General features: G+C 38.5%; 1 protein-coding gene across 4 annotated transcripts in view; it reads left to right on the top strand.

The window, feature by feature from the left end:
- AFF3 (ALF transcription elongation factor 3) overlaps positions 1 to 26,770 on the top strand; it is a 571,288-nt gene that overhangs the window by 114,099 nt on the left and 430,419 nt on the right. For 3 of the 4 annotated variants that reach the window (XM_053924521.1, XM_071221520.1, XM_071221519.1), the window contains exons 3-5: positions 21,357 to 21,477; positions 22,461 to 22,773; positions 22,903 to 23,288. In XM_053924521.1, the coding sequence (XP_053780496.1) occupies positions 22,521 to 22,773; positions 22,903 to 23,288 (639 nt within the window). In that variant the 5' untranslated portion in view covers positions 21,357 to 21,477; positions 22,461 to 22,520. Of the gene's footprint in view, positions 1 to 18,978; positions 19,054 to 21,356; positions 21,478 to 22,460; positions 22,774 to 22,902; positions 23,289 to 26,770 lie in introns of all 4 variants that reach the window. The other variant, XM_071221518.1, reaches the window with a different exon arrangement.

Here is a 26,770-nt window from a genome sequence, read left to right as displayed (position 1 = left end):
TTTTAGAGCTAGGACTTGATTCTTGGTAATACTCATCCATAAAAATAAAAAGAAACTCATGAGGCAGTGAACATGGATGGCATTTAATATTCCATGCATGGTGAACTTGATGAACCTTGATGGAATGAGGGAACTTGGGTAATAATTAGATCAATGTATTATGTTGCTTTCTACCTTGGTTTCCAATGTATACCTTTTTGGGACTCTTTTTTTATTGGCACTAGATCAAAATACAGATATCTATATTTCTTGGTTGTTATATAAAGTGAAATTTAGAGTCCCTTAGTCGTTTTGTTTCAGAGAGAAATGTTTTCTTCATTGATACTCTGATATAAATGTGCCAGCATTATCATCCAGCTAGGAAGTTTAGTGTTTGCAGATTAAAAAAAACAAAACAAAACACCAAAGTTTTTGTGGACTTTCATTGTATTAGGAAAAGCTAGTTATTCTAATGATTTTGAAAAAAATTCTGGATTGAAAAGAGCTTGGTGTATTCGAATACTGAGTATGGGAAGAAATGTGATCAACTGATTTTTGTCCGTTTTAATTTATATATTTTTTGCATGTAAGTCTGTATTCATATGTATGTTAATTCTGTTATATACTTATGTTAATTAATTCTCTTGTTATATGTACATTTTATATGTAATGCCATTTGATATTTCCATTTCATCTGACATTATTATACAATGTACTTTTATATGTTTCAATAAACTCACTGTTTCTAAATATGTTTTCTGATTGACAAGTTGAGTAAAGAAATTGATTTTCTTTGGCATAAAACTAAGCATAAAGTCACACAGGAAAGCCTTTGGAAACCAAGTAGAACAATCCCTCTGTCAGTGCTAATATTTCCATTTTTAAAGCTGCTTGTATGACTAGAGGGATACCCAGTCTTCCAACAAGCATTTGATATTGATTTGTCAGTCTAAGGTAACAAGTTACTGATTCACTTCTTATCAAGAATTAAATCAAAATAATCCTGTGTCCTATATAATAGGTATCATGAGAATTCTCTTGCATGATTTATATGCTGCAGTGTAGCAAGGATAAATGTTGAAGAATCATGTGACTTTAGATAAAGGTTGTATGTTATTACTATATAACTTTATTATGTAGTAAATCTTTATTTGATTTACAAAAAGCTGTTGCAGAGGTTCTTAAAAAGTTCCAGGACACATTGTATTATAAGAATTTGCATCTCTTTTTTTTATTAATCCTAATGAATTCCTAGGCCATATGGCTTCTATTTGTCGAATAAAAATCACATGGAAAATACTGACTGGTTTACAAAACATAGACCTTTGTGCAAGTCAGAATTGATAATCATTCAAAGCCAATATAAGAAATAAAAATTCTATGTTGTTTCCTCTTCTCAAAATTAAAATATGAAGTTATACTTAGGTATTCTGTGTTTCATATAAAAATCAGACAGTATTTTTTTGCATATTTTAAATTTATTTCCAGGATTTGCCATCTGGTAAATGGCTTGAGTTAATTTCAGAGAGTTGCGAGTAACTCAGACATTCCATACAGAAATACCGATTCCTGTGTCCCGTATCTGTGTGTGTCAGTATTCATGCAATAAGCAGATTGTGGCTCAGGTATTTAAAATAAATGTAGAGTTCATCTTTAATCTTTTTCTTCTAACCCCTCCTCCTACCCCAAGGCCATAGAATTTTTAATGCCATAGAGTTTTTTTTTTTTAAATAATGAAGGTTTATTTATTGCTAATGCTATGTGTTCATAATGTGTGAAGCTCTTGGAACATTGACTCCACTCAGGGACCCAGGAGGAGGTAAACTCTCTCTCCATGATGCCATATTCCCCAAGGGAGGAAATACGGATATGGCATATCCAAGGACATGCATACTTGTCCCCAGAGTAGCTCCCTACAATTGTGTGTAGAATCGTGCGGAAATTGAGAAGCTGATTTCAAAATTATGTATGAAAAATAGGATCAGAAATACTGAGACAGTCATGAAAAAGAATAAGGTTGTAGGACTTACTCCATTAGATATCAAGATTTTATTATAAAGCTGTAGTAATTAAGACATTAGTGCTGGCACAGGGATAGGAAAATAGATAAATGGAATTGGAAAGAGAGTCCAGGAACAGAACCACACTTGGGAAACTAATGGGAAAACCACACTTTTTAACTAATAGTGCCAGGTCATTTGACTGACGATATGGAAGAAAATTAAACTGATTCCTACATTACATCAAAATCGATTTGTTCGTTTTCTTGAACTGAAATTGGTTTCATGCTTAGTGTGCAGTAGTGATCAAGTTTAATCCATTGAGTTGTTTAGATCGTTGACAGAACATAAATCAAATTTAACAGAATATTGCCAGAATCTCAGAAATCTCTTTATCCTTTCCATCATTATCCTTTCTCTTCTCTTCAGAGAGAATCATCATCCCGAATTCCCACACTCTGGTTTATGTTTACTTGTTTTTGTATATTGTACAGGTAGAATTATAAAGTGCTCTTCTTCTCTGTATTGCTTCTTTCACTCAATATTGTGACTGTGAGACTCACTTATGTGGTTGCATGTAGCTGTAGTCATCAAGGAGTGTGGAGTTAAGTTTCACCTCTCTAAAGGTGGAGTATCCTCTGAAATTGTTTGGAGTTATTCTGCATGGGAGATTTATCTGCTCGCTCTCTTTATTTGTTTAACCATCTCTTTTTATCAGTATGGACTCATGGGAATTTATTTTATACTTTGAGTTATAATCCCATACTACTTAATTTAGTTTATTGCTCAAATTTCTCCATTTTGGCCATTGGAAGCTTTTTCAGTTGGCTTCTGTCTCCCTTTGACATGCTATGCCCATCATTGCGGTGATGTTCTGTTGTGCTTTGGACAGATTCCTAGGATGAGATTAGCAAGGCAAAAGATCCTTTTCAATGGTTTGTAATATGTATTACAAAATGTAGACTTGTTCTTAGGAACTTTGTTCTGATCTACACTCCCTGCAGCCATGTGGGACATTACCATTGTCACCCAACTCTTATCAGAATTGAATATTTTTCCAGTTCATTAAGAAAAAAATAGACTTTTCCAATTGGGCACGCAACAATGGTTTTACGTTGATTTGATTTGCATTTCTCTAATTATTACTGAGGCTATGTAATTTTTGCATATTTATCATTCCTCCTTTGGTGAATTTATGATGATAAAATAATTGACATGGATAGTAAATGGCACATTGAAGTTGCTGAATTACCAGTATTTTCATAGTATGAAGAGATGCTAATAGTCACAGCCTTTAATGATTAAGGAAATGTAATATGCCTAATATTAATGTTGGTGGTTTTGAATTTATTCAGGATAATTTCCTTGCTCTGTAAGACTTGTAAATACTTGTCAGAGAGAACTGCTTAAAATATAAATATTTGAAACATAGAAAATATACATTAGAATCTGAAGAACAATTCTTTTTAATACAAAATTCTAATTTTATTTACTAACTTGAAAAGAAATAATAAATATAATCAATAGTATTTCTCAAAGAGGAAATAAAATTTGACTGGGTAAGAAAGTACCACACAAAACCCCAAGAGCACTGGTGAAATTAAAAGGTAGGAGAGATTTGGGCCAGGGGGATGGACAGCGTGTGGAATGGACATTAACAAATCTGTAGCCAGGAGAGTACAGCTCATAGGTCCTGGAGGGCCTTGGCAGTTCAGTACACCCTTTCTGAGACATAGTGCTGTTCCTCTATAAATCGAAATTTCCAGATGCCTCGTATCCAGGTTTATAGTCTTAAGGTTCTGTACCTCTTAGAAGAAGCAGACAACTTGAGTTCATAGGGACACATTCCTAGACCTGGTATCAGATGACCTGGTGTCTTCTGACTTATTCTTGGGAATCATGAAGAATATTTGTCTGACACTAGATTATGTAGTACTAAGAATGCAATTATAAGGGCTATTAGGATGAATATGGCAATTTTTTTGCATGCCTAAATACAGTGGAATTACTGAGACATTCAGAAAGTCCTTGGTCAATGTGCAGTTTGATTGGATTAAAGTCTAAGTTTAGGTTTGTGGAAAGATTAGTTTGTCCTTGGGGAGTGGGACTGAGAGGAGAAGGAGGGAAGGGGGGAAAACAGGCCTGGCTTGGTAGGAGAGCCAGCATCCTGGTACAGTGTGGCACATCATCCGTGTTGTACTTGATAATCATTGCCTTACATTTTTCATGTTTATAGTTGGTTCAGAAGGGGGAGAACAATTTAAAACTTTACACTGTCAATTTTTAAAAATAAATGATTTTTATTAAAGAAGTGCTTGTAAAACATCCAAGCAAGACAGACGAATATAAATTCCTTCCAAACCCTGCCACTCCATCATTTACCTCAGAGACAACTATTTTTAAACTTTCATATATCTGTAACAGTGATTTTTAACTGGTGTGCTGAAAGAATTCTTAAAACATGCAATAGCTGATTATTTAGTCAGGGGCACTGACCTCTTTTTCCCTTAGAATGTCAAATAAAAAATGACAACAGCCAACACAGCAATAGCCTTCTGTTGTGTGTGAATCAAAATTTAACTATGTTTTTGTCAGATTGGCAAAAATATATTTTTTGGTGTGCTGTAGAATTTTAGTGATTTGCTTATATGTGCCATGAGATGAAAAAGGTTGAAAATGGCTGATCTATAAATATATATGTTATTTTACATAAAAGAGATACCATTCATGCTTTTATATAGCTCATAATTTTCACCTAATATACGAGTGTGTGTTGGATAGTCTCTATGCCTATGCACTTAGCTCTCCTCCATCCTAGGCTACATGGCCTTCCATGTAAAGTACTGTAGTTTGTTAACCAGTCGTCTAAGTATGATATTTATTTGGCTTTATATTTGTTTTTGTTTTGTAATTTAAATACTGCAGTGAAAAATCCTAAATATGAACGGCATGTTCCTATATGAGAAATGCCTTGGTAAAAGTCGTTTTTAAGGACAGCTCTCTTGGGCCACCTATCTGAGATGTAAGGAGTGGTATTTCCTTCTGCATTGTGGATATTTAGTCACCTTTCATCCAAGTTATTAATAATGTTTTACCTTAGCAGCCCTTTAACAGTTTCAGACTTCTTCGTTCATGACCTTATTCGCTTTTTACCAACCACTGATCAATGTATGGATTGGTTTTATAATCCTGCTTGAGGTGAGGGCCTGAGGCAAGTAATGGCTCCCAGCTTGTCTATGGCTAGACCTTACCTGGGTTTCCCCATTCCTGATCCAACGTTAGTATCTTTGAAAGTCCTTGGAAGTTACGGGCCCAGTGGTAGGAAATATTCTTCTTCTTCAGTGGGATGATTTGCTATGTCTTCCCTCTTCTGTAATTCCAAGTTGAGACCCTAAATCATTTGCTTCTTATTCAGGAAAGCTTCAAATTCAGTAATCTAGTATGTTTCCCATTGAGATATGACAGTATCTTCTATTAATGCATATAGACCTTTAATTATAAAAGGACAACACAACCACTTCCATTTCTCTTTGTGCAAGTCATTAAAAAATTATTTGTTAAAATAACCTATCAACTCCTTGAGACTACTTCTTTCAGAATATACCCAAAAGGGCTTTATGTATCATAGCATATGCTTTACTGTCCCAAGAAGACCAGACAAGTCTACTCACAGTATTGTTTATCCTTACTGGCAATTCATTGAAAGGAGGGGGTTGGTGATTTATGCGTGCATCCATCCATCTATTCATTCAGCAAATGGTAACTGAGTACCTACTGTTAGCCAGAAATTGTTCTCAGCTAATTAATTCTTTGCTGTGAGCTCTGAAAGTCCAGTGCAGGGGATGTACCTGGAGGGTTCAGAAAGCCAGGAATTCAAGACAGAAGCCCACAGAATAGAATCCTCCTGCTTACTCAGCAGAAGGCTAATTGATTATGAACCTGCAGAAATCAAAGATGAGGAGAGAACTGACATGTCACCTATCTCCCCCTATATTGTATGACACTAACTGCCCAACCCTACCAATCTAGATTACCTAAGTGTTTGTTCTATGTACAGCATTCTGAGAAAGAAGAGCCTTCTTCATAGGCTTTCTTCACATTAATAAATTTATCTTAGTATCACAGAGCTGCCTGTATTACCTTTGGCATTGGATTTACTCTGTTTTGTATGGGTATACATGAGAAACATAAAAAGAGCAGCTGGAGGAAGAGAGGAAAGAAGAAGGGGGGTGGGGGGATGAAGACATTTTAAGATAACATGAAGCAAATACATTGTCAGAGTAAACTTAATGAGTACCATCTTTACAACATTTGTCAAAGCATTGTGATAATTGTCATCATGTGTAGGCAACCTCATAATATATTTCTAATGTTCTAGGGATCAAATAAAATATTTTTATGATAGATCCCATGTCTAATTAAAATTGGGACTCGTGCATGATACATCAGCGATAGGAGGACCTGTTGGTGTTCTGACACTGTGGTATATGGATATTTAGAATTAATCATCTTTAGTGTCACTAGCACAGAATGAATTATAGAACTATGGAGTTCAAATAATTCATAATCCTTAACATTTTCCTCTAAGTCAAGCATCATTGACTACAGAGTTTTCACCATGGGTAGTTAATGTCCTAAAGAGTCTCTGTGTTGAAGCAGGGCCATGAACACTTTTTATGTCTAGCTGCCACTGTATATAGTGTTTATTTAATATTTTCTAATAAAAATGTATTATTTTAAAAACTAGTTGTAATATTCAGAAATGCCTTGGAACATAGAATTCTGATTCTAATAATTGTTGTTTAGGCAAATCATTTAAATTTTCTAAGATCCACTTTTGCATTGATGAAAGGTGTTTTTAAAAGGAGCACAAGAATATTTATGGCACACAGATTTTATTTAATTTTTATATTTACATGTTCAGTTATTGAAATGTTATGTTTTGCATAAATAAAGGCTATGTAACAGGTTTGTTGTTAGGAATACATAAGATAACAAATAAAGCTTTCTTTACAAACTGTCCACACCAAACAGTTGCCCAATATTACTATTATTGTGCTCCTCATTGTTATTCTGTAACCATACAGGGTATAGTGAGATCCAGGATCAAATGCATTTTCATTCTGTTTGTTCAAATTGTGCCGTGTGTATTGGCTAAATTTTGAAAAGGAAGGAGAAAAAAATCGTTTAGCATATATTTTTAAAGTATTATTTTTCAATGCCCACTCTCTATGCCAGGCAATATTCTAGGTGCTGGGAATATCATTGTACAGAAAGTAGACCTAGGCCCTTTTCTTGTGGAACTAGATGTTTAATGGAGGATTCAGATAGTTGGTATAATAAATGTGATTATGGAAGATGGTGGTGGAGTAGGTGGAAGCTACACTAACCTCCTCCCAGGACCAAATTGGAATTACAACTAAATTATAGAAAAGTCATCTTGAGTAGCCAACTTTAAGACTAGCTGGAGGGAAACCTTATAACCAAGGACTTACGGAAGAAACCATATCACTACACTGAGACTGGTAGGAAATGCAGAGTTGCAAGAGAGCTGAAGTTCTGGAGGCAAATCTCAGCTGCAGGATGTATTCCCCTTGAGAAGTGTGGGGTCTGTAAGCTGGGCTCCTGAGCTTAGAGCACCAAAACCAGAAAAGGTATCCACATAACATCTGGCCATGAAAATCAATGAGGTTTCTATCTGCCAGGGAGAGATTGCTGGAGACACACCTACCCTCTTAAAAGACCAATGCACAAAATCTTGTTTGCAGCCACTATCCTGGGCTCTGGTAGAGGGAGAGCAGGTGGACTTGAGCTGCATAAGGAGAGTTTGAATTTGGTGGCTTTGGGGGAGAGAGCTTAAGGGTCAGCCACCAGGAACCTTGTGCTCAGTCATTCACCATACTGCAGATGCCATCTTTCTTGGACACAACACTTCTCTATGTGGCATCAGCCTGAAGGGAAGCAATAGCCCCATTTGCAAGAATCCCTTTCTCCCCACCCTGTTGTGCTTAAGCTCTGGTGAGGAGTACAGCTGGAGGCTCTTTCAGTGAGTAATCCTAACAAGCAGCCTGCAGATGGAGGTGGATCTCTGGGTGCTTTGAGACTTTAGCTAACCCTCCCCTGGGGCAGGTGTTGGTAAAAACCAGTCCTGGTGTGCAGCTTGGTTCTTTAAGTGCACACCCAGGCCCAGCAGATGGAGCCACAAGCTATGAATCACTGATTGCTACAAACAGGTTGCCCAGGGCCAGTCACAGGCAGCATTCGACATTGGTCTGTACCAGAGTCTTTGCAGATTTACCTAATACATAGGAACAAACAGAAAGAGGCAGGCAAAATGGGGACACAAAGAAACAGGTCCCAAATGAAAGAATGAGAGAATTCTCCAGAAGAGGAGCTATATGAAATGGAGGCAGACAATTTATCAGATAGAGAGTTTAGAGTTATGATTATAAGGATGCTCAACAACATGAAAAAAAGACATAGAAATCATTAAAAAGGACCGATTAGAAATAAAAAGAATGCAATATCTGCAATAAATACATTGGAAAGAATAAACAGTATGTTAGATGAGGCATAGGATTGAATCAGCGATTTGGAAGATGAGAGAGAAAAAACACTGAATCAGAGCAGCAAAAAGAAAAATGAATTTTAAAAAAGAGGATAGTTTAAGAGACCTTAGGGAGAACATGAAGTGTAACAGCATCTGCATCACAGGCATACCAGTGGAGAAGAGAGTGAGCAAGGGATCAAGAACCTATCTGAAGAAGTAATGACTGAAACCTTCCCTAACCTGCTGAATGAAAAGGACACACAAGTCCAGGAAGCACAGAGAATCCCAAACAAGGCAGACCCAAAGAGGTTCACACCAAGACACATCATAATTAAAATGACAAAGCTTAAAGACAAGGAGAGAATCTTAAAATCTGCAAGAGAAAAGCAGCTATTTACCAACAAGGGTGCTCCCATTAGACTTTCATCTGATTTCTCAACAGAAATATTTCAAGCCAGAATGCATTGGCATGAAATATTCAAGGTGATGAAAAGCAAGGATGTACAACTGAGGCTACTTTACCTAACAAGGCTATCATTTATAACTGAAGGAGAAATAAAGAGCTTTCCAGAGAAGAAAAAGGTAAAGGAGTTTGTTAATACCAAACCAGTATTGCAATAAATGTTAAAGGGCTTGCTTTAAGAAGAAAAAGAAAAAGGAAAAAGAGGAAATAGTTAAAAAATAAAATGGCAATAAATACATATTTATCAGTAATCACTTTAAATGCAAATGGCTTAAATGCTCCAATCAAAAGACATAGGGCAACTGAATGGATGAGAAAACAAGATCCATATGTATGCTGTCTTTGAGAGACTCACCTGAGAATAAAATAAACACACAGAGAAAAAGTAAAGGAGTGGAAAAAAGTATTTTATGCATATGGAAAGGAAAAAAAGCTAGGGTAGCAGTACTTATATCTAACAAAATAGACTTTAAAACCAAGGCTATAGTAAAGACAAACAAGGACACGACATAATGATAATGGGAGGAATCCAACAAGAGGATATAACCATAGTAAACTTTACACACCTAACATAGGAGCACCTAAACACGTAAAGCAAGTCTTGATAGACACAAAGGGACAGATTGACAGAGACAATTATAGTAGATGTTTTTATACCCCGTGGAGTGCAGTAGATAGGCCTTCCAGACAGAAAATCAGCAAGGAGATGGCAGCCTTAAATGACACATGAAATCAAATGGATTTACTGGATATCTTCAGAGCATTTCATCCCAAAGCAGCAGAATATGCATTCTTTTCAAGTGCACATGGAATGTTTTCTAGAATAGATAACATGTTAGGAAATAAAATAAGTCTCAGTAAATTTAAGAAGATTGAAATAGTATTAAGCATCCGCTCTGACCAAAGCATTATGAAACCAGAAATCTATCACAGGAATAAAACTGAAAAATTCACAAAGACATGGAAGCTAAATAACATGTCATTAAACAATGAATGGGTTAGCAGGGAGATCAAGGAAGAAATCAAATGATACCTTGAAATGAATGAAAATGAGAACACAACAACCCCAAATCTGTGAGACACAGAGCAGTCCTAGGAGGGAAATTCACAGCATTACAGGCCTATCTTAAGAAACAGGAAAAATCTCAAATAAACAATCTAACTTTACACTTAGAGGAACTAGTAAAAGAGTAACAAACAAAGCCCAAAGTGAGTATAAGAAGGGAAATAATAAGATCAGAGCAGAAATAAATGAAATAGAGTCTAAAAAATAATACGAAAGATCAGTGAAACCAGGAGCTGATTCTTTGAAAAGATAAACAGGATTGGTAAAACTTTAACCAGACTCATCAAGAAAAAAAAGAGGACCTAAATAAGTAAGATGAGAAATGAAAGAGAAGTGACTGACACCAAAGAAATACAAATGATAGTAAGAAAATATTATGAAGAACTATATGCCAACAAACTGGTCAATGTGGATGAAATCAGTAAATTCCTGGAAATACACAATTTTCCAAAACTAAATCAGGAAGATTCATAGGATCTGTATGGATGATCACAACTAGTGAAATTGAAGCAGTAGTAAAAAAAACTCCCAACAAAGAAAAGTCCTGGATCAAATGGCTTCACAGGTGAATTTTACCAAAAATTCTGAGAAGAACTAACACCTCTCATTCTCAAACTATTCCAAAAAAATTCTTGAAGAGGGAAGACTCTTAAGCTCATTTATGAGGACAGCATTATGCTAATTCCAGTTCCAGATAGAGACACTACAAAAAAAAAGAAGAAAATTATAGATCAATATCCCTGATAAACATAGACGCTAAAATTCTCAACAAAATATTAGCAAACTGAATACAGTAATATATCAAAAACATCATAGTACTTGATCAAGTGGAATTTATTCCAGGAATGCAAGGATGGTACAATATCTGCAAATCAATAATTGTCCACAAATCATCACATAAACAAGATGAAGGCTAAAAACCACATGATACTATCAGTAGATGCAGAAAAAGCATTTGATAAAATCCAGCTCCCATTTATGATAAAATATCTCAGTATAGTGGTAATAGAGGGGACATACCTCAGTGTAATAAAGACCATATATGACAAACCCACTGCCAGCATCATACTCAATGGGTAAAAATAAAAGTGTTCCCCTTAAGATCAGGAACAAGACAGGGATGTCCACTTTTGCCTCTCTTATTCAACATAGTACTGAAAGTCCTACCTGCAACAGTAAGACAAGAAGAAAAAATAAAAGGCATCCAAATTGGAAAGGAGGAAGTCATTATTTGTCTTCTAGTAAAATTGTCATTATTTGCAGATGACATGATACTGTATATAAAGAACCTGAAAGATTCCGCCAAGAAACTACTAGAACTGATAAATGATTTCAGGAAATTACTAGAATGCAAAATTAATATCCAGAAATCAGTTGCATTTTCACATGCCAATAATGAACTCCTAGAAAGGGATATTAGGAAAACCCATTTGCAATTGCTTCAAAAATAATAAAATATCTAGGGATATATTTCATTTAACCAAGAATGTAAAAGATGTGTAATTGGAAAATTATAAGACAGTGAAGAAAGAAACTGAAGAAGATACAAATAAGTAGAGGCATATACCATGTTCCTGGATAGGAAGAATTAACATCATTAAAATGTCCATACTACCCAAAGCAATCTATAGATTCAATGCAATTCCTATTAATATACCAATGACCTATTTCACAGAACTGGAGCAAATATTCAAAAAATTTATATGGAACACTGAAGACTCTGAATAGCAACAGTGATCTTGAGAAAGAAAAACAAAGTTGAAGGAATCACGCTACCTAATATCAAACTATACTGTGAGGAAAGATCCCCCCCCCAAATCATAATTATCTTCTGGAGGGCTGGCCCCTTGTAGTATGGGCTTCCCCTGCTAGGTGAGTTTTCTAGAAACCCATCTGTATCAGTGTACCAGCTGGTGTTGCTGTGAGACATTTCATCCGGCTTCTGTGAATTTGTTTTAAAGATGCTTTCAACGCAATTTCCCATTTCATAATGGGCGATTTACGAGCACACCTGCCCACACTATACTGAGTGTTCCCAGTTTTTGACCAAAAATGGCGTGATGCCCATACACTCCCCTCCCTATTCACCCAGTCTCAGCCCGAGTGGCTTTTTTTTGTTGTTATCCTGGATGAAAATGTCCTCGAAGGGAGATGTTTTGCCAATGTGGAAGAGTTGAAACAAAAAATGGTAGAAGCACTGAAAGGCATCAAAATTGACAAGTTCAAAACTGTTTTGAGCAGTGGAAAAAATGTCTCAATAGGTGTCTTGCATCAAATGGAGAGTACTATGAAGGTGGCTGAAGTTCAAAATATGTAATAATCAATACACAATTTTATATGAATAAATTCTGTTTTGGGGGAATCCCCCCTCATATTCCCATTAATTCTCCCCTTCCTGTAAAATTAGCTCTTTGTTTTCATCCTAGCCTTGGTCACGTTCTGTACCTCGTAGGTATGCTATTTCAGTTAAACAGATGGCAGCAGCCCAAGTAGACTGTCTCTTCTCAGAAATCCCATTTCAACTAGATAGTGCATTTCTCATAAGTGGTTCTGGGAAGAAAAGAAGTTCAGGACTTGGATGTAGGAATAGCAGGAACCTCTCTGTAAGGGCTAACATTTGGGGTCTTGGTGCTTTCTGTATTCAGGAGCCAGACCCAACTGACTTAGCTCCCTTTGTGGCCTCTGACTTAAGGCATCACCTCCATGACTCAGTGATCACACAGGGGTCGTATGGAAGGCCACCATGCTTAAAACAGAGGCTGCTATGAAATAGGACCCTTCCTGATACAGTTTTAAAATTCCTAGGAGCTGAAGTTTGGAAACAGATGCTGTAAAATTATACTGAAATTTAACTGAGCATTGGGTGGAGGAAAAGTAATTTATTGGTTCTAACATGGAAAGTCCTGGGAGTAAGTCTCTCCCTCATCGTGGTCCCTGTGATTGATGCCAGCTCTGCTGCTGTCTGGCAGTGCGCTCTTTGCAACAGCATAGTAGGAACTTTGCAGGTGAGGCCCATTGGATTAAGTGACTGCTTTTGTGAGGCTCTGCTGCATCACTATATTCTACCAAGGAGGAGATGGTAAATCAGAGGAATTGCTTCATCCCAAGGCACTTTTAAATTGTAAAGGAAGAGTCCTGTTAAGAAACTCAAATTAACTTCTGCTGTTTATACCATATGGAAAGCCTCTTTGAAAGCTGCTTGTCATATAGCCTGGCAGTTTATTTCTCATGGAACAATTCCATTAGACCCCGACGCTTGTTCTCATGGCACTCAGACTTCCAGTCCTTCAGAAACAGTGTTTAACCCTTGGGTGTGCAAAGCTGTCATTTATCTGTCATCTGTCTAAAAACTCACTGGAGCATATTTACAAGAGAGATTTGGGACAGCCATCATTTCCACTGAGCTAAAAATGAAACTGGGACTCAGTAAATGATCAGTAAGGAACTGAAAAGTGTCCAGTACCACATTGCAGCAGCGGCTTGTCTACGTTAGCTGTATTGTGAGATGTATTTACTGTGGTGTTCCATAATCCTTAAGGAATTCACTGTATAGAATTCAGAGACTTGAGTGTTAATTGTTAGTGCTGACTCATTTGAAATCCTTATCCCAGTTACATATTACAGATTTTAGAAGAATTCTTAAAGTTAATGTATATCAACCAAGGATGCTTAGCAGATCGTAGAAGAATAAACTGAAATTGTCATGATCTGAAAATTAACAGCCTTCTGGCTGCTCCACTAACAAAGGCTGGGGTTCCCATTTGTCAAAGCCTGTCAGCGAGCAAGTTCCACAGGGAGCCAGTGGAGCAGAGTCTAAGAATCTGGTCTCTGGTGCCAGACTGCCTGACTTCAGACCCCAGTATTGTTGCTCCCTGGGTGTAGAAATTGGACGTTTTAACTAACTTCAGAGCTTCTGGCTTCTTCACTGGTAGGTGGGGATAATGTCTCTTAGGGTTCTGAAAACTAGGGAATGAAATCATGCGTGTAAACTGCTTTGTACAGTGACTGCATGTAGTAATAAAGGCGAGTTTTTGTTACTAGCAAAATTTAATATGGGCCTGATGGGTCTGGGGAGGTGGCATTATCATCAAAAAAGGCTGTTTTTCTTTGGAATATTTGTGGGCTAAAGTTGTGTGTGGGTGTTTGTTACTTTGTGACTCCCTTCTGTTTCCAAGTGTCACAAAAGCTGTGGTATGGGAGAAACGATCATAGGATAAACCGCCTTCATTCCTTGCCCATTCTCATAGAACAGCAGCCCTAAGGCCTCTAGAGATCTGTAAATGCTCTCAGTGTCCAGATCGGATTAAGATTGAGATAACCTTCGTGGTCATCAGAGACTAACAAGTAAGGTTGGACTGACCTTTTTGAGATATCCATGGTAGAAATAATATTGGGGGTCACACAAAATTCGATGATAAGGCAATGGTGTAATGCTATTGGGGAGAATAGAGTGAACAGGCATGGAAACAGGCATGGAATTACTTGACTCAAAAGGAAAAGCCTAATGTAAGTGAACAGAGGCATAGTTATGTACTTCAGGTTTTAAGGGTTTGCTATATTCACTGTTTACCTGTTCTGACTCCTCCGCAGGTCTTTAACCACTATCAGCCTTCACTGACCTATCACCTACTTCACCACCACCATAACCACCCTCACCATCCTCACTGCCCTCAGCACCACCACAACCACCCATATCACCATTGCCCTTACCACCACCACCACCCTCACCAAAACTGTGGCTACAACAACTCAGGACCCTGAAGGACTCCAGTTGGGAGGATACTTGCCTCTTTTCCAAGCTCTGGTTCCAGCGCCATCTTCTCTCTGCCTGACCACCTTTCTTTCAGTCCACAAGCTCTGTTTGTAGACTAGAGAGGATTTGCAAATAAACTTCAACAGCTTTGCTTTTCTCTGACTTAGGGAAGAATTACTGATCTTTTACCATTTGCTTTGTAAATATAAAGAGGTGTTAGTTTGACTCACTAAATTTAAAGCAATTGTTATAACTTTATAGTGCTTTAAGTTTTTTAATTACACAGTTTCTGATGTTGCTGCTCCAAAGAGCAGGGGAGTTCCTGGGAAACATTCTTCTCCTCTCCATTTAGTGCCTTTTCTTCTTCCTGTTTGCCCTGTGGCTGCCAGTCCACACCCTAGGGACAGGTTACCATGTTGTCCCAGGGCTGTAAATTTTCCATGACTGAAAAGATTGTCTCCCCTGTGATCAAGCTCTTCAAGGCCAGGCCTGATGCAAATTGTAAATAAAGTTTTTTCACTAATTTACTCCACACCAAAGCTGCTTTCAGAAAGGGATCGGATAAACTTATGTAGTGTGAGGTAGCAATGACAGGTTAGCAGTGGAATAAATCAAAGAAATGGAAATGCTGTTTAAAGAAATAAGATGGTATGGGGAGGGCAAGGGTCACCTCTTCTGAATACTCTCAAAGGCCACTTAATAGTCATTTATGTATCTGCAACTTCAAGCTCTTCTTTTTCTCTTCCCTCTTCTCCATCTGCCCCTTTCTCAAGCCCCCCTCAAAGGTGATCTCTTGCCAGAAGCAATCCTGATTCCCTGTGCTCCTGATCACACGGTGTCAACATTCTCTGTTCAGAATGGGCTCCTTCACCTTGCTCTCCATTCTCCCCCTTCCAAAGGTGTCCATTCTTTTGGCGTCTCTGGGCCACACTGGAAGAAGAGTTGTTTTGGGCCATGCATTAAATACGCAAACACTAACGAAAGCTGATGAGCAAAAAAAAAGGTTTGCAGTAAATTTATGATTTTGTGTTGGACCAAATTCATAGCTGTCCTGAGCTGCATGTGGCCTGTGAGCTGTGGGTTGGACACCCCTGTGAGACTGTCAGCTTCTCAGCAGCAGCCCTAATTGTCTCCCTAGCATCTAACACCTTGGCATTCAGGAAGTGCTTTTGGACTAAAGTGAATTGTAGTTCTATTTGCTATTTGAAGAGGGCAATATTTTTTAAACATGGAAAACATGATAACTTTTTTCAGAAATAGGTGAGAGGTTGTTCATTCTCTTTTCCTTGAATTTACTTGTTCCTGGATCCCAAGCCTGGAGATTACCAGTAGGTAGGATAATTTTTTTTTTTTTTTAAGAATAGTACACTTCGATGATTCTAGTCAAAGGGTGCAGTTGGCTATATATATACCCTCGGCTGAAAGCCTCCTTCATGGCCAATTCACTTTGCTTAGAGAAAGTGTTCAGGTCTAAACAGGCTGTGTGTGGATCAGCGCAGAAGGGAGGAAAGCCGTCTCTCCTGGCCAGCTGGACCAGCTGGGTCAACCCTGGGGCCCAGCTGGAGGAGGGCTGCATGAGCTCCAGACTCTTCTCTCTGGTAGGGCAGCTTGGGCAAAGATCGGAGCAGGCTGATGAATGGATTGGATTTTATGAAAAAGGTGATACCATCTGGCTTACGTTAGAATCTATAATTTCTTTGTTTATCTGTCCTCTATTCCAGTTTTCTCTGTTGTGTGTATGTGTGCAGTGGAGAGAGACTGATTTTTGTCTTTTGTCTTGGAAATATAAAAAAATTATAATAGCCCAGAATTCTCCTTTTAGTTCTTCCTGTGTGAAGAATAGCTTCCCTTTGTTTTGCTTGCCCTGTTTGCTGCTGCAGGGCTCATGATCACTATTTATTAACACTGGGCTTGTAGACTTAAAGGTGTAGCAAGTGTGGCCACTGCCGGGCTCATGGGCACTTCCTCTTGCCTGGACAGACAGGAAGAAAGAACTTTGGACATTGCTGTTCCTTTTACATAATGTCTTCTTTAGGACATCATTTTAATGATCAAACCTTTATCCTAAGTTTCCTGATCTTCAAAAAAGTTAATGTAGCAATATCTACTATCTCTTGCCTTTCTCCAGCAGACATTGTAAGGATAATTAAGGAACAGATGTTTTGAGCTCAGTGGAAGGGAGAAGCCATCAAGCTCAAAGATATTATTGTTATTTAGCTCCATACTGTTAACATATGATCAAGAATACATTAATTTTGGCTCTGGCTGGTGTGGCTCAGTGGATTGAGCCATGGGCCTGTGAACCAAAGAGTCACCGGTTTGATTCCCAGTCTAGGGCACATGCCTGGGTTGCAGACCAGGTCCCCAGTAGGGGGAGCATAGGGGGCACATGAGAGGCAACCATACATTGATGTTTCTCTCCCTCTCTCCTTCCTTTCCCCTCTCTTTAAAAATAAATAAATAAAATCTTTAAAAAATACATTAATTTTGGAAATGACAATAAGATCATGTTTGGACATCTATTCCTATTTAACCAGAACAATTGGATTTTGCCTGAGCCCTACAAAATACTTCAATTTTTAGATTAAAAACAAATAATGGGAAATGATCATAAAGTGTTTACTACATTTTTTATTTTTCAGCTATTTTTTAATTCTAAAAATAAGTATCTTTTAAAAGGAGTTTATTAAAAAGCTTCATTTTCTGGAATGTTATACATCTGCAATACATAATAAATAATGTAGCTGTTGGCTGCCTCCACTTTCATGCAAAATAAATGAATACATTTGGTGACATACATTTGAGGAGTTTAGTTCTTGTAATTTTCACAGAAATCAGGAACAACTTTGCAGATGATAGAAATTTTACCATCTGCTAGTAACAAAGAAACACAGCTCGTAACACAAGGCTCTTATTGAGTCTAGCATATATACTTGTATTGGCATGCCAGGATTCAGAATTCTCTATAGCTCAGTCTCCAGAGAAGCTGGCCTGTCAGCCTGTCATGGAAGGTTCCTTTGCTTTTAAAGCAGATGGCATGGTCCTCACATTGCTTGAATGACAGAGGAGGGAAGGGAGCGGAGTTTTAATGGCAACAGATCAAGAGAAAGGCATTCTCCAGGATTCCGTTCTCCAGGAAGCCAGATTTCTTTATCTATGAGTACCTATACAGATTTCACTTGTAATTAGTGGAATGGTGGACTCGCTATTGAGAAGATTCTGTCTTTATGAATCAAAACATTTAGTGTTGATAGAGATCTAAGTTCAGATGTTTAGGGAGAGATGGGGGGTGGCAAGTACAGACTTTCTCTTACAATAACATTGGCTTTAGCTTCCTAGATCTGCCGTGATACGTGGGGGTTGTGGTGAGGATAAGGTGTGGGTGGGCTGGGAAGAGCTGAATGCTTAATGGAGACTACAGAGATGCCTACCAGGGAAGGGGACAAGATTCCTCTGGAAAGGAAGGTGTTGAAGAAGTGTTGCCCATCTTCTTAAGTTTCCTTTGTTCTCATCTGGAGAAGGGGGATGATTGTCATTTTTGGTCACTTTGATTTCATCTGATGGTGTGGAAGGTACTGTATGACACAGGCATCGTGGTGGTCCCATAAAAGGCGGCCAGTGCATTTTGTTGGTGTATTATGTGTAGGTGGTCCTGAGGGGGTTCAGTCCCTTTTAGTATTAGAAGCTGTAGTCTAGGTATGCGGGCAGGACCTCATTAGAGAACTTTAGTTAGTAATGCCCTGCATCTTGGGGTGCTTTTGGTTATCTTCAAGCTTAAAGGGGTTGGGGAATGAAGCAAGTTTTGTTAAGGAGGAGGAGCTTCCTCCTGTCCTCCATCTTCTCTGTATTTGGAAGTGATCCTTACTTCTGACCCCGGAAATGCAGTGAGTCTGATATCCGCCTAATTGATTTTTATTTTTATCCTGAGGCCTTTGTCTTAAACATATAAGCCAGGTTGCAAACTGGGTGGGGTTTATAAATTTGTTTTGTTTTCATTGCTACACTCCACATTGTCCCTCCCTTTTCTTGTCACACCTCCTGTTTGGAGCCCCTTTGTACCTCCTTGCCCTTGGGGGCAAAAAAGCAGACAAGCCCATGCTCACTAGGATACAAGGACTGATCAGGTTAAAATGTTTTCCCTTCTTGTGGTGTCTGCATTTCTTACAGGGGAGAAGACATCTTAAACCAGAGGAATGACTCTCTAGTTGTGGAATTTCAGTCATCAGCCAGCCGATGCAGGAGGTATTATTTTGGGCATGGGGGTCTTCTCAGAAGCCCAATATCACCCTAAATGACCACCTGCCTGCTCCATGTTACATAAGACCACACCATACATCACTTATGTGTTTGGTTGGCTTGACCTGCCTGAGGGCGGGGAGCATGTTTGTGGGAGTCCCTGCGCATGGAGTTGGGCACAGCACACAGGTGCCTCACAGGTGGCCGTACCTTCTGGTGAAGAGAAGGACTGTGATGCATGCAATGCAGGCTTTTTTGTTGCTTACTGCACATGCTGGTATTGGCCCAAAAGTTAGCAAGTTCACAGTGAAACTGGAATTCTCCTCTTGGTGAAAGCCCACTTTGTGTCTGTCCACAGCATGAGTCATGTGTCTTTAGAGAAGTCCCCATTCGAAATCCGTGGAATGTTCATGAAAGCTGGGATTTCATATTGTGAACATCCACAGGGAGGGCAGGACAGTTGTGTTCCCTCCATTGAGCTAGAAGCCTGTTTTTGAATGAAAGTGTCATTTCCATCTTGCGCCTCCCTTATGCCATTTAAGTGTCACCATAGCCACCCAGAGAGTTCTTTGTGGTGGCAGTGTGAGAGCTGCGAGCCTTTCGGTTAGGCTGTGGCCTCAGTCTCTCTTTATATGAAGGTCACTGGTTGGACTCCCAAATCTAATAACTTCGGGTAATGTACTAAGGATGAATTAAAATGCTAATAGACTACATGTTCTTTTTTTTTTTTTTTTTAACATTCCCTAGTCTTAAATTTAAATGCAGTGCCCTAGGTGCTCTTATAGCCTCACCGGGAGCATTTAGCTTCGCCAAGGAGACAGCGAATTTAAAGTATGTTCTGGCCAATGGGCAGAGCTAGGAGGAAAAGCAATATTTATTTTATGATTATTTTATTTGTGCCCTCTACACTTATATAACACAAATATTCTCTATTCTCTCTTTTACTCAAGTTAGCAATTCAGCTAAAAACAAAACAAAACAAAAAACCTTATTATTTTCTTAAGTTTCTTTGAACCCACAGATCCTTTCACTATTAATAGTATTTAATAGCAATACATTGGATTTGGGCACCAAAAGCCGTTCGGAAGCCCTTTTTATAGACTACTTTCATGTTTAACCCTTACACCACCACCATGAAACATCCCTGTGCTATGGTGAAGCCAATGGGGAGCAGACACAGCGGGTGGTGTTTCCGTCCTCATGTCATTGGTGAGGGGAGAACCACAGGCAGTAGGTCATTGTCGTGCTTCCAGCGTGAGCATCGGCCCTCAAAGGACAGGTGGGGGGTCTAAGCAAAATGGTAGTAAGGTCACTTAAATGAAATGCTTCTGCTAGGAAACAAAGGCAGTGCTCATTTTGAGGGACATACACATTCTTTGTAATTGGTTGCATTGGTTCTGTGTCTACACTGAAGCCAGATTTCTTTATCTATGAGCTGAAAAAAAAGTGTTTCCTTCCTTCACTAAACGGGTCACTTCCTTATCATTAGTTGAATTAGGCCCTTTATTTTCTCCTTAATGGGGGGAAGGAACACTATTTCTTCCTTAGTCCTCCCAGTTATCTGGTGTCTGGTCACTTCATAATTGCATTTTAGGAGAAGAGATATTAATTTTCTCCAACGAAAGGCCGAGTTCCTTGATGACACACCATAATTCAATTTCCGTTCTCTCCTTTGGTTGCCTGTACCTCTTCCTCCTGGCACATTTTTCATAGTTAGGAGGAGTGATAGCGTCAAATATATCAAAAGGAAAAATTGATTCAGTTCTAGTTTGACGACTTGACTGATTAACAGAGATCAGAAGAAGGCTCATAACTGTGAAAGCCACTGCAGCATGGAGTTTTAACAGCTCTTTAGGGAGCTGGTTAATGAAAGAATCACTACAGAAACACAGCCATGCAAAAAAAAAAAAAAAAAAGGAAAGAACAGGAGCATTCCCATATAACGTTCGAAGACTATGTCATAGGAGGAAATGTGCTTATTTACACATTGCAATAATTACCACTTGCCTTAAGATTACTTTCAGTCAGAGTTGCTTAGATATTTCCTCTTTCACAGAACTGGCCGAGAGGCCTAGTACTGGTTGGAACTTGTCCTAAGGACTTTTTTCCTTCTAAAAAATGTAATTATCAGACACCGGAGCCTGTACTGCTTGATTAGACTAGTTTTAATCTGATCCATGTTCTTGTTATCATCACCATTTGTCCATGGACCAGACTGCTGCACTTGGGTGGATGTGAGATTGGATTTTAGCCTTTAATTTGTGTGTGTGTGTATGTGTGGTTATTCTCTTTTCTTTCTCCTGATGCAGTGTCTATGAACCAGATAGAAATGTGTTACGGAGGAAAGAACGAGAGAGGAGAAATCAGGAAACTCAACAGGATGATGGCACATTTAATTCCAGTTATTCCCTCTTCAGCGAACCCTACAAGGTAAATGGCTTTCTGTTGTTCATCTGCACCCCTCACTCATTGGTCCCTCTTACCCCCGGGATAGCAGTCTCAACCAGAAGAGTTGACCAGTCAAATTTCACTTAGTTTTCCGCATGTTCAACCTAGGAAAGACAACCCAGCCCACTAAGAATGAGGCCTTCCCTGACAAATCTTGGTGTTAATACTGAGAGTTACTTGTTGTAATTTTTATCAATAACATAGACTTCAACTCTGCACTAATTTTCAAAGTCAGTGTCATTTGTTATGTTTTCTAAGGTGTTAGGAAACAATTGCTATTTAAAAAGGTGGGGTTACATATCTGTCACGTGTGGACCATGCTGGTGTCAGAGTCATCTCATAGGGCTAATAAGACAGAAACTTGGATTGGTTTTCATTCCAGAAAGGCCAGAAATATAACCACTTTTTCAAAATGGAATATCATCCCAAATCTCACTAGTATCTTAGCTTAGGCTGCTTGGGGCTGTGTATAGTTTAGGCCTGCAGCTTCATGCATATTTAGCCCCATGTTCATTTTAAACTTCACTCTGCCTTCTCTTGCCTGTCACAATTATTCTGACAAGAATAATTACATATTTAGAAATTGGAAAAAGAACAATTTGAGCCTTATCTGAATTTTCATGAAAAGCTTCCCATGGGACTACAAAAAAGAAAAGGAGACACTCCTGGAAAGTCTTAATCTGGACCATTTTATGAAGTTGCACTGGTACAGTGTGTGATTTTCTCAGCTGCCACACAGTCCCAAGGACAGGTGCTTTTTTTGCCTACGCCAGGGCCCTCAGCTTGCTGGGTCTGGTGCAGTGCAGAGTGCTCCCAGACATCTTCAGAGATGACGATTGTGATTCATCTGTCAGCTTGCATTCTGCATGTGACAGCCCAGTGCTCTGGGGTTGATAAAGGCACCTCTCCATTATTTGCCATGTTTCTGTTGACTCTAACAACAGGGTATGTTTTTCTTTCTCCAGACTAACAAGGGGGATGAGCTCTCCAACCGGATCCAGAATACCTTAGGCAATTATGATGAAATGAAAGACTTTTTAACTGATAGATCTAATCAGAGTCATCTCGTTGGTGTTCCCAAACCTGGGGTTCCTCAGGCTCCTGTGAACAAGATTGATGAACATTTTGTTGCAGATTCAAGAGCCCAGCCCCAGCCCTCATCTGTTTGCAGCACTGCATCTTCCACACCAGCAGCTGTCCCTGTGCAGCAGAGTAAGAGGGGCACCATGGGCTGGCAGAAGGCTGGGCACCCGCCACCTGATGGCCAGCAGAGAGCAAGTAAGCGTGGACACAGGTTGATTGATTTGAACAGATCTGCTAATCCAAAGAACCATAATAAAAAACCTAACCACTGTGTGTCAAGCCCCTCATCCTCACCTTCCTCTTCTTCTTCTTCTTTCAACTCAGCACAACAGGGCTCTCTCAGGACCTTGCTTGGAGATGGTGTTGGCAGGCAGCAGCCACGGGCCAAACAAGTGTGCAATCTAGAGGTGGGTCTTCAGACCCAGGAAAGACCACCTAATATGCCAGCCAAGCACAGCAGCAGTGGACACTGTGTTCAGAACTTTCCTCCATCCCTGGCTTCAAAACCCAGCCTGGTTCAGCAGAAACCGACTGCATATGTGCGGCCAATGGACGGCCAAGATCAGGCTCCTGATGAGTCTCCAAAGCTTAAGTCTTCCACAGAAACCAGCATGCACTGCACGTCATATAGGGGAGTCCCGGCCACCAAGCCAGAGTCCACCAGAGCCAAGGCCAAGCTTTCCAAGTTCAATATCCCCAAACAAGCAGAGGTGAGTCTTTTCTCCTTACTATATACATGCATGAGTAGTTCTGTGTGACTACCTCACAGGTATGAATTCAATTTTCATGTTTCTTTACTTCAGCGTGTAACTGACTTCATGTGGTAGGATTGTAGCAGTCCATAAGGAAGGATGTATGCATAAATAATGCTTTCTTAAAATATCAAATTGATTATAGTCGGAATTTTAAAAATTCTAACAAATGTAGTTGTATACGTGTCTCATTTCATTCAGGAAGGAATGTCTTCTTGAATTTTGTTCAAGGGATATTTTGTAAACAAGCCAGTGTCGATGGAGATATTAGATACTAAAAAAAGTACTACAAAAGCTGTAATTTTTAGCCTTGACTGGTATAGCTCAGTTGTTTGGGCATCAGTCCCACAAAGCTAATGGTCTCTGGTTTGATTCCTGGTCAGGGCACATGCCTGGTTTGCGGTTCGTTCCCTCGTCAGGGCACCTGCAGGAGGCAACTGATCAATATTTCTATCCTTCCTTTCCCCTCTCTCTAAATATAAATATCTTTTTAAAAAAGTTATAGCCCTGACTGATGTGGCTCAATGGATTGGGTGGTGTCCTGCAAACTGAAAGGTTGCCAGTTTGATTCATGGTCAGGGCACATGCCTGGGTTGTCGGCCAGGTCCCTGGCTGGGAGTGTTTGAGAGGCAGCCAATCAGTGTTCCTCTTGTGCATCAATGTTTCTTTCCCTCTCTCTTCCTCTCTCTAAAATAGATAAAATCTTTAAAAATTTTCTAAAAAGCTATAATTTTTAGTATGTAAGCAAGATAATTTTTATATAAAAGAGTTCAAAAATTTTACATTTTGGTCAGTTTTGAAATGTTCTAGGACAAATGGACTTTTACAAAGTAAACCTCACAATGATTTTGAAAGTAATTTTTAAATGATTCAATGCTGATTATGGTAAATATTCAAATGTATCAGATGCCCCATCCATATAATAATATTTAAGATCCAGGTTCCTTGGTGTTAATTCAGTAAGGACTCTCTGTGTCCTGTAAAAATTATCTTAGGCTATATGAAGAGAATGAAACCTTTTAGTTCACATTCTTCTGGCTTGCATTTTGACTTTATTTCAATGTGAAGACTGAATGTATGGAATATTAGAATTTAAAACAAGCAAATCACATAGCCACAGAGATAGCGAAGAGGCCATGACTAGTAACTTGAACAGAAATCTGGATGGAAAATGAAGTTTCGTTTTAGAGAAGCACATTTCATACTACATTCTTGATTGATGACAGTTGTCAAGAGCACATGAATAAGAAATATGAATGCACATGTTTTTCTTTTGTTGGGATATGGTTGTACTAACTGAAGTAAAATGTGAGTTCTAGAATGTTGTGCTTAAGAACTGTTCAATTTTTTTTTCTTTTTGGGATATTCTTTTTTAAAGATGGAGTAACATTGTGGCCAGAACAGTCTTTGTATCTTAATTTGATTTAATAACCAAATGAGAAAAATGATTTAACATATCTTCTTGAGTATCTGACAATGCTAAACTTACCATTTTTGAGCTATCATCTGAGAAAGCATCATGAACCAATTGAGAAATCAACATACTACTGTTAGAGAAGAGTTTGTTTTTAGTTTGAGATACACAGGTTCTTATGTGGAAATTCGATGATGTGTATACCAGTAACCAGTAACATCTTTTGATAATTCATTTATGATGGATCCCAGAAAGTGTTCATTAGGAATTAATAGGAGGATAAAAAGGTAACTTCTGCAAGAATTTATGTTTTTAAAGTTTGTAGGAAACACACATAGATACCACCTTATGCCACTGAGTTCATCAAGCCCTTTGATTTTTGTTATTGTCATCAAATGACCTGCAATGGCCAGAAAAAAAAAGCATGGTTTATCCTTGAACAGAGGTGACTGCAGCCATCAAGAATCCCTTTGTAATTTTAATCCAGATTGATTTCTTGCTAAAAATGATTTTTATGTACCAAAGAAACTTCAAATTTATTTCATAATAATTTATTTATTTTGGGATCTAATGAGTTGACAAAGCTGTGGTTAAAAGCCATGTTTGAGCCCCAGTCCAGCTTATTAACTAGATGGTTTTCATTAGTTTTGTGGGCGGGTTGTTAATAATGAGGACACTTTCAGGATGCCCTTGCAGGACCCCAGATTAGGAATGACATACTGGACTGGCGTTTGGTAATCACAGGAGGAGGGAACTGCCTGAGATAGAGTCAGACTGACAGAAATTAGAGCTTTGATACAGGAAGTGTTTCACTTCCCCCACGTGTAATGACATTGAACCAGTCAGCCTGCTTCTTCCTAACATTCTATACTGAACACTTCAAAGAGCACAATCACGAATTGATAGGAAAGAGGTAAGAACTGTTGTTCATAGTACAAAGTTATAATTGGTGGATTTTTTTGTCAGTGGGATATACAGTGCTTATTTTAGCAGACAGCTTTGCATTTTATGGAAAATAGGGTCATTTGAATCTTGTAACACTGCTGTGTTTAATCAGTCCACTATCATAATAACAAAATGGCTCTTTCCAGTTAGTAGCAGGGTGATAACCTGTAAGTTACATTTCCCAACCGTCAGACTCAAAGGGGTTTTTTTGTTTGTTTGTTTTTACTCCAAGAAATTAAGAAATACCTTTTAGCAGCTATATAATTTTACAGATCAATTTAATAAAATCCACATTCTTAACATAGAAACTGAAGAATTTTATCAGCGTGTCAGATTTTACTTTTGAGGGAATATTTGCTTTTATTTTGGGGGGAAAATAAAACAATTTAAAAAATATCAATGCCTATTTTTTCTTACACAGATATCACCTGTCTGAAAATAGCCTCTCAATAGTTGACTGATCTCCAGTGAAGCAGAGAATGTGTTTTTTAGGGAAATTGACAGAGGAAATGACCTGAAGGGAGCTTGTATTTCTCGACTATACTTTTTTAGGGTGACAGCTATAGAGTAAGACTGTGACAGTGTGAAGAATTTGGGAGCTAAAAGGAAGTGTTAGGGAAAAATGGCGAAGCCAGGGAAGATACAGATACAGTTGTGCGGCATTGTGTACGTTCCTCGTGAAAAAATCAAGTTGATGACTAGGTATAATGGGATGTGAGACATTATAAAAAAATCTAAGCTGTGATCTCTGCTTCCAAGAAATTTACATGAATTGAATAAATTAAATGCCAGCACTTAGCTTATACTTTGCAATTTCTGTCACTTGAAGTCCAAACTAAATTTAAAATTATCTTTCTAGCCCTAGGACTCTTCTCTCATTTTCATAATCCTTGTAGTAGAAACTATTGTACATTATTTTTTTTAAATTGAGAATTTGTGAATCTCTTTTGCTTGATTTTACACTTATTAATTCTTCGTTCTTTCCCTTACAACACCTGTACTCTATCTGCTGCCATGGCAAGTTATCTCTCATTATTCTGTAGTCTTCTATAATAGGTGATTAGTGTAGAAAAATTTAGTG

Source organism: Desmodus rotundus, chromosome 5 (genome assembly GCF_022682495.2).
Source record: "Desmodus rotundus isolate HL8 chromosome 5, HLdesRot8A.1, whole genome shotgun sequence".
Taxonomy (NCBI): Eukaryota; Metazoa; Chordata; class Mammalia; order Chiroptera; family Phyllostomidae; genus Desmodus; species Desmodus rotundus.
This window is presented reverse-complemented; position numbering and strand designations above follow the sequence as displayed.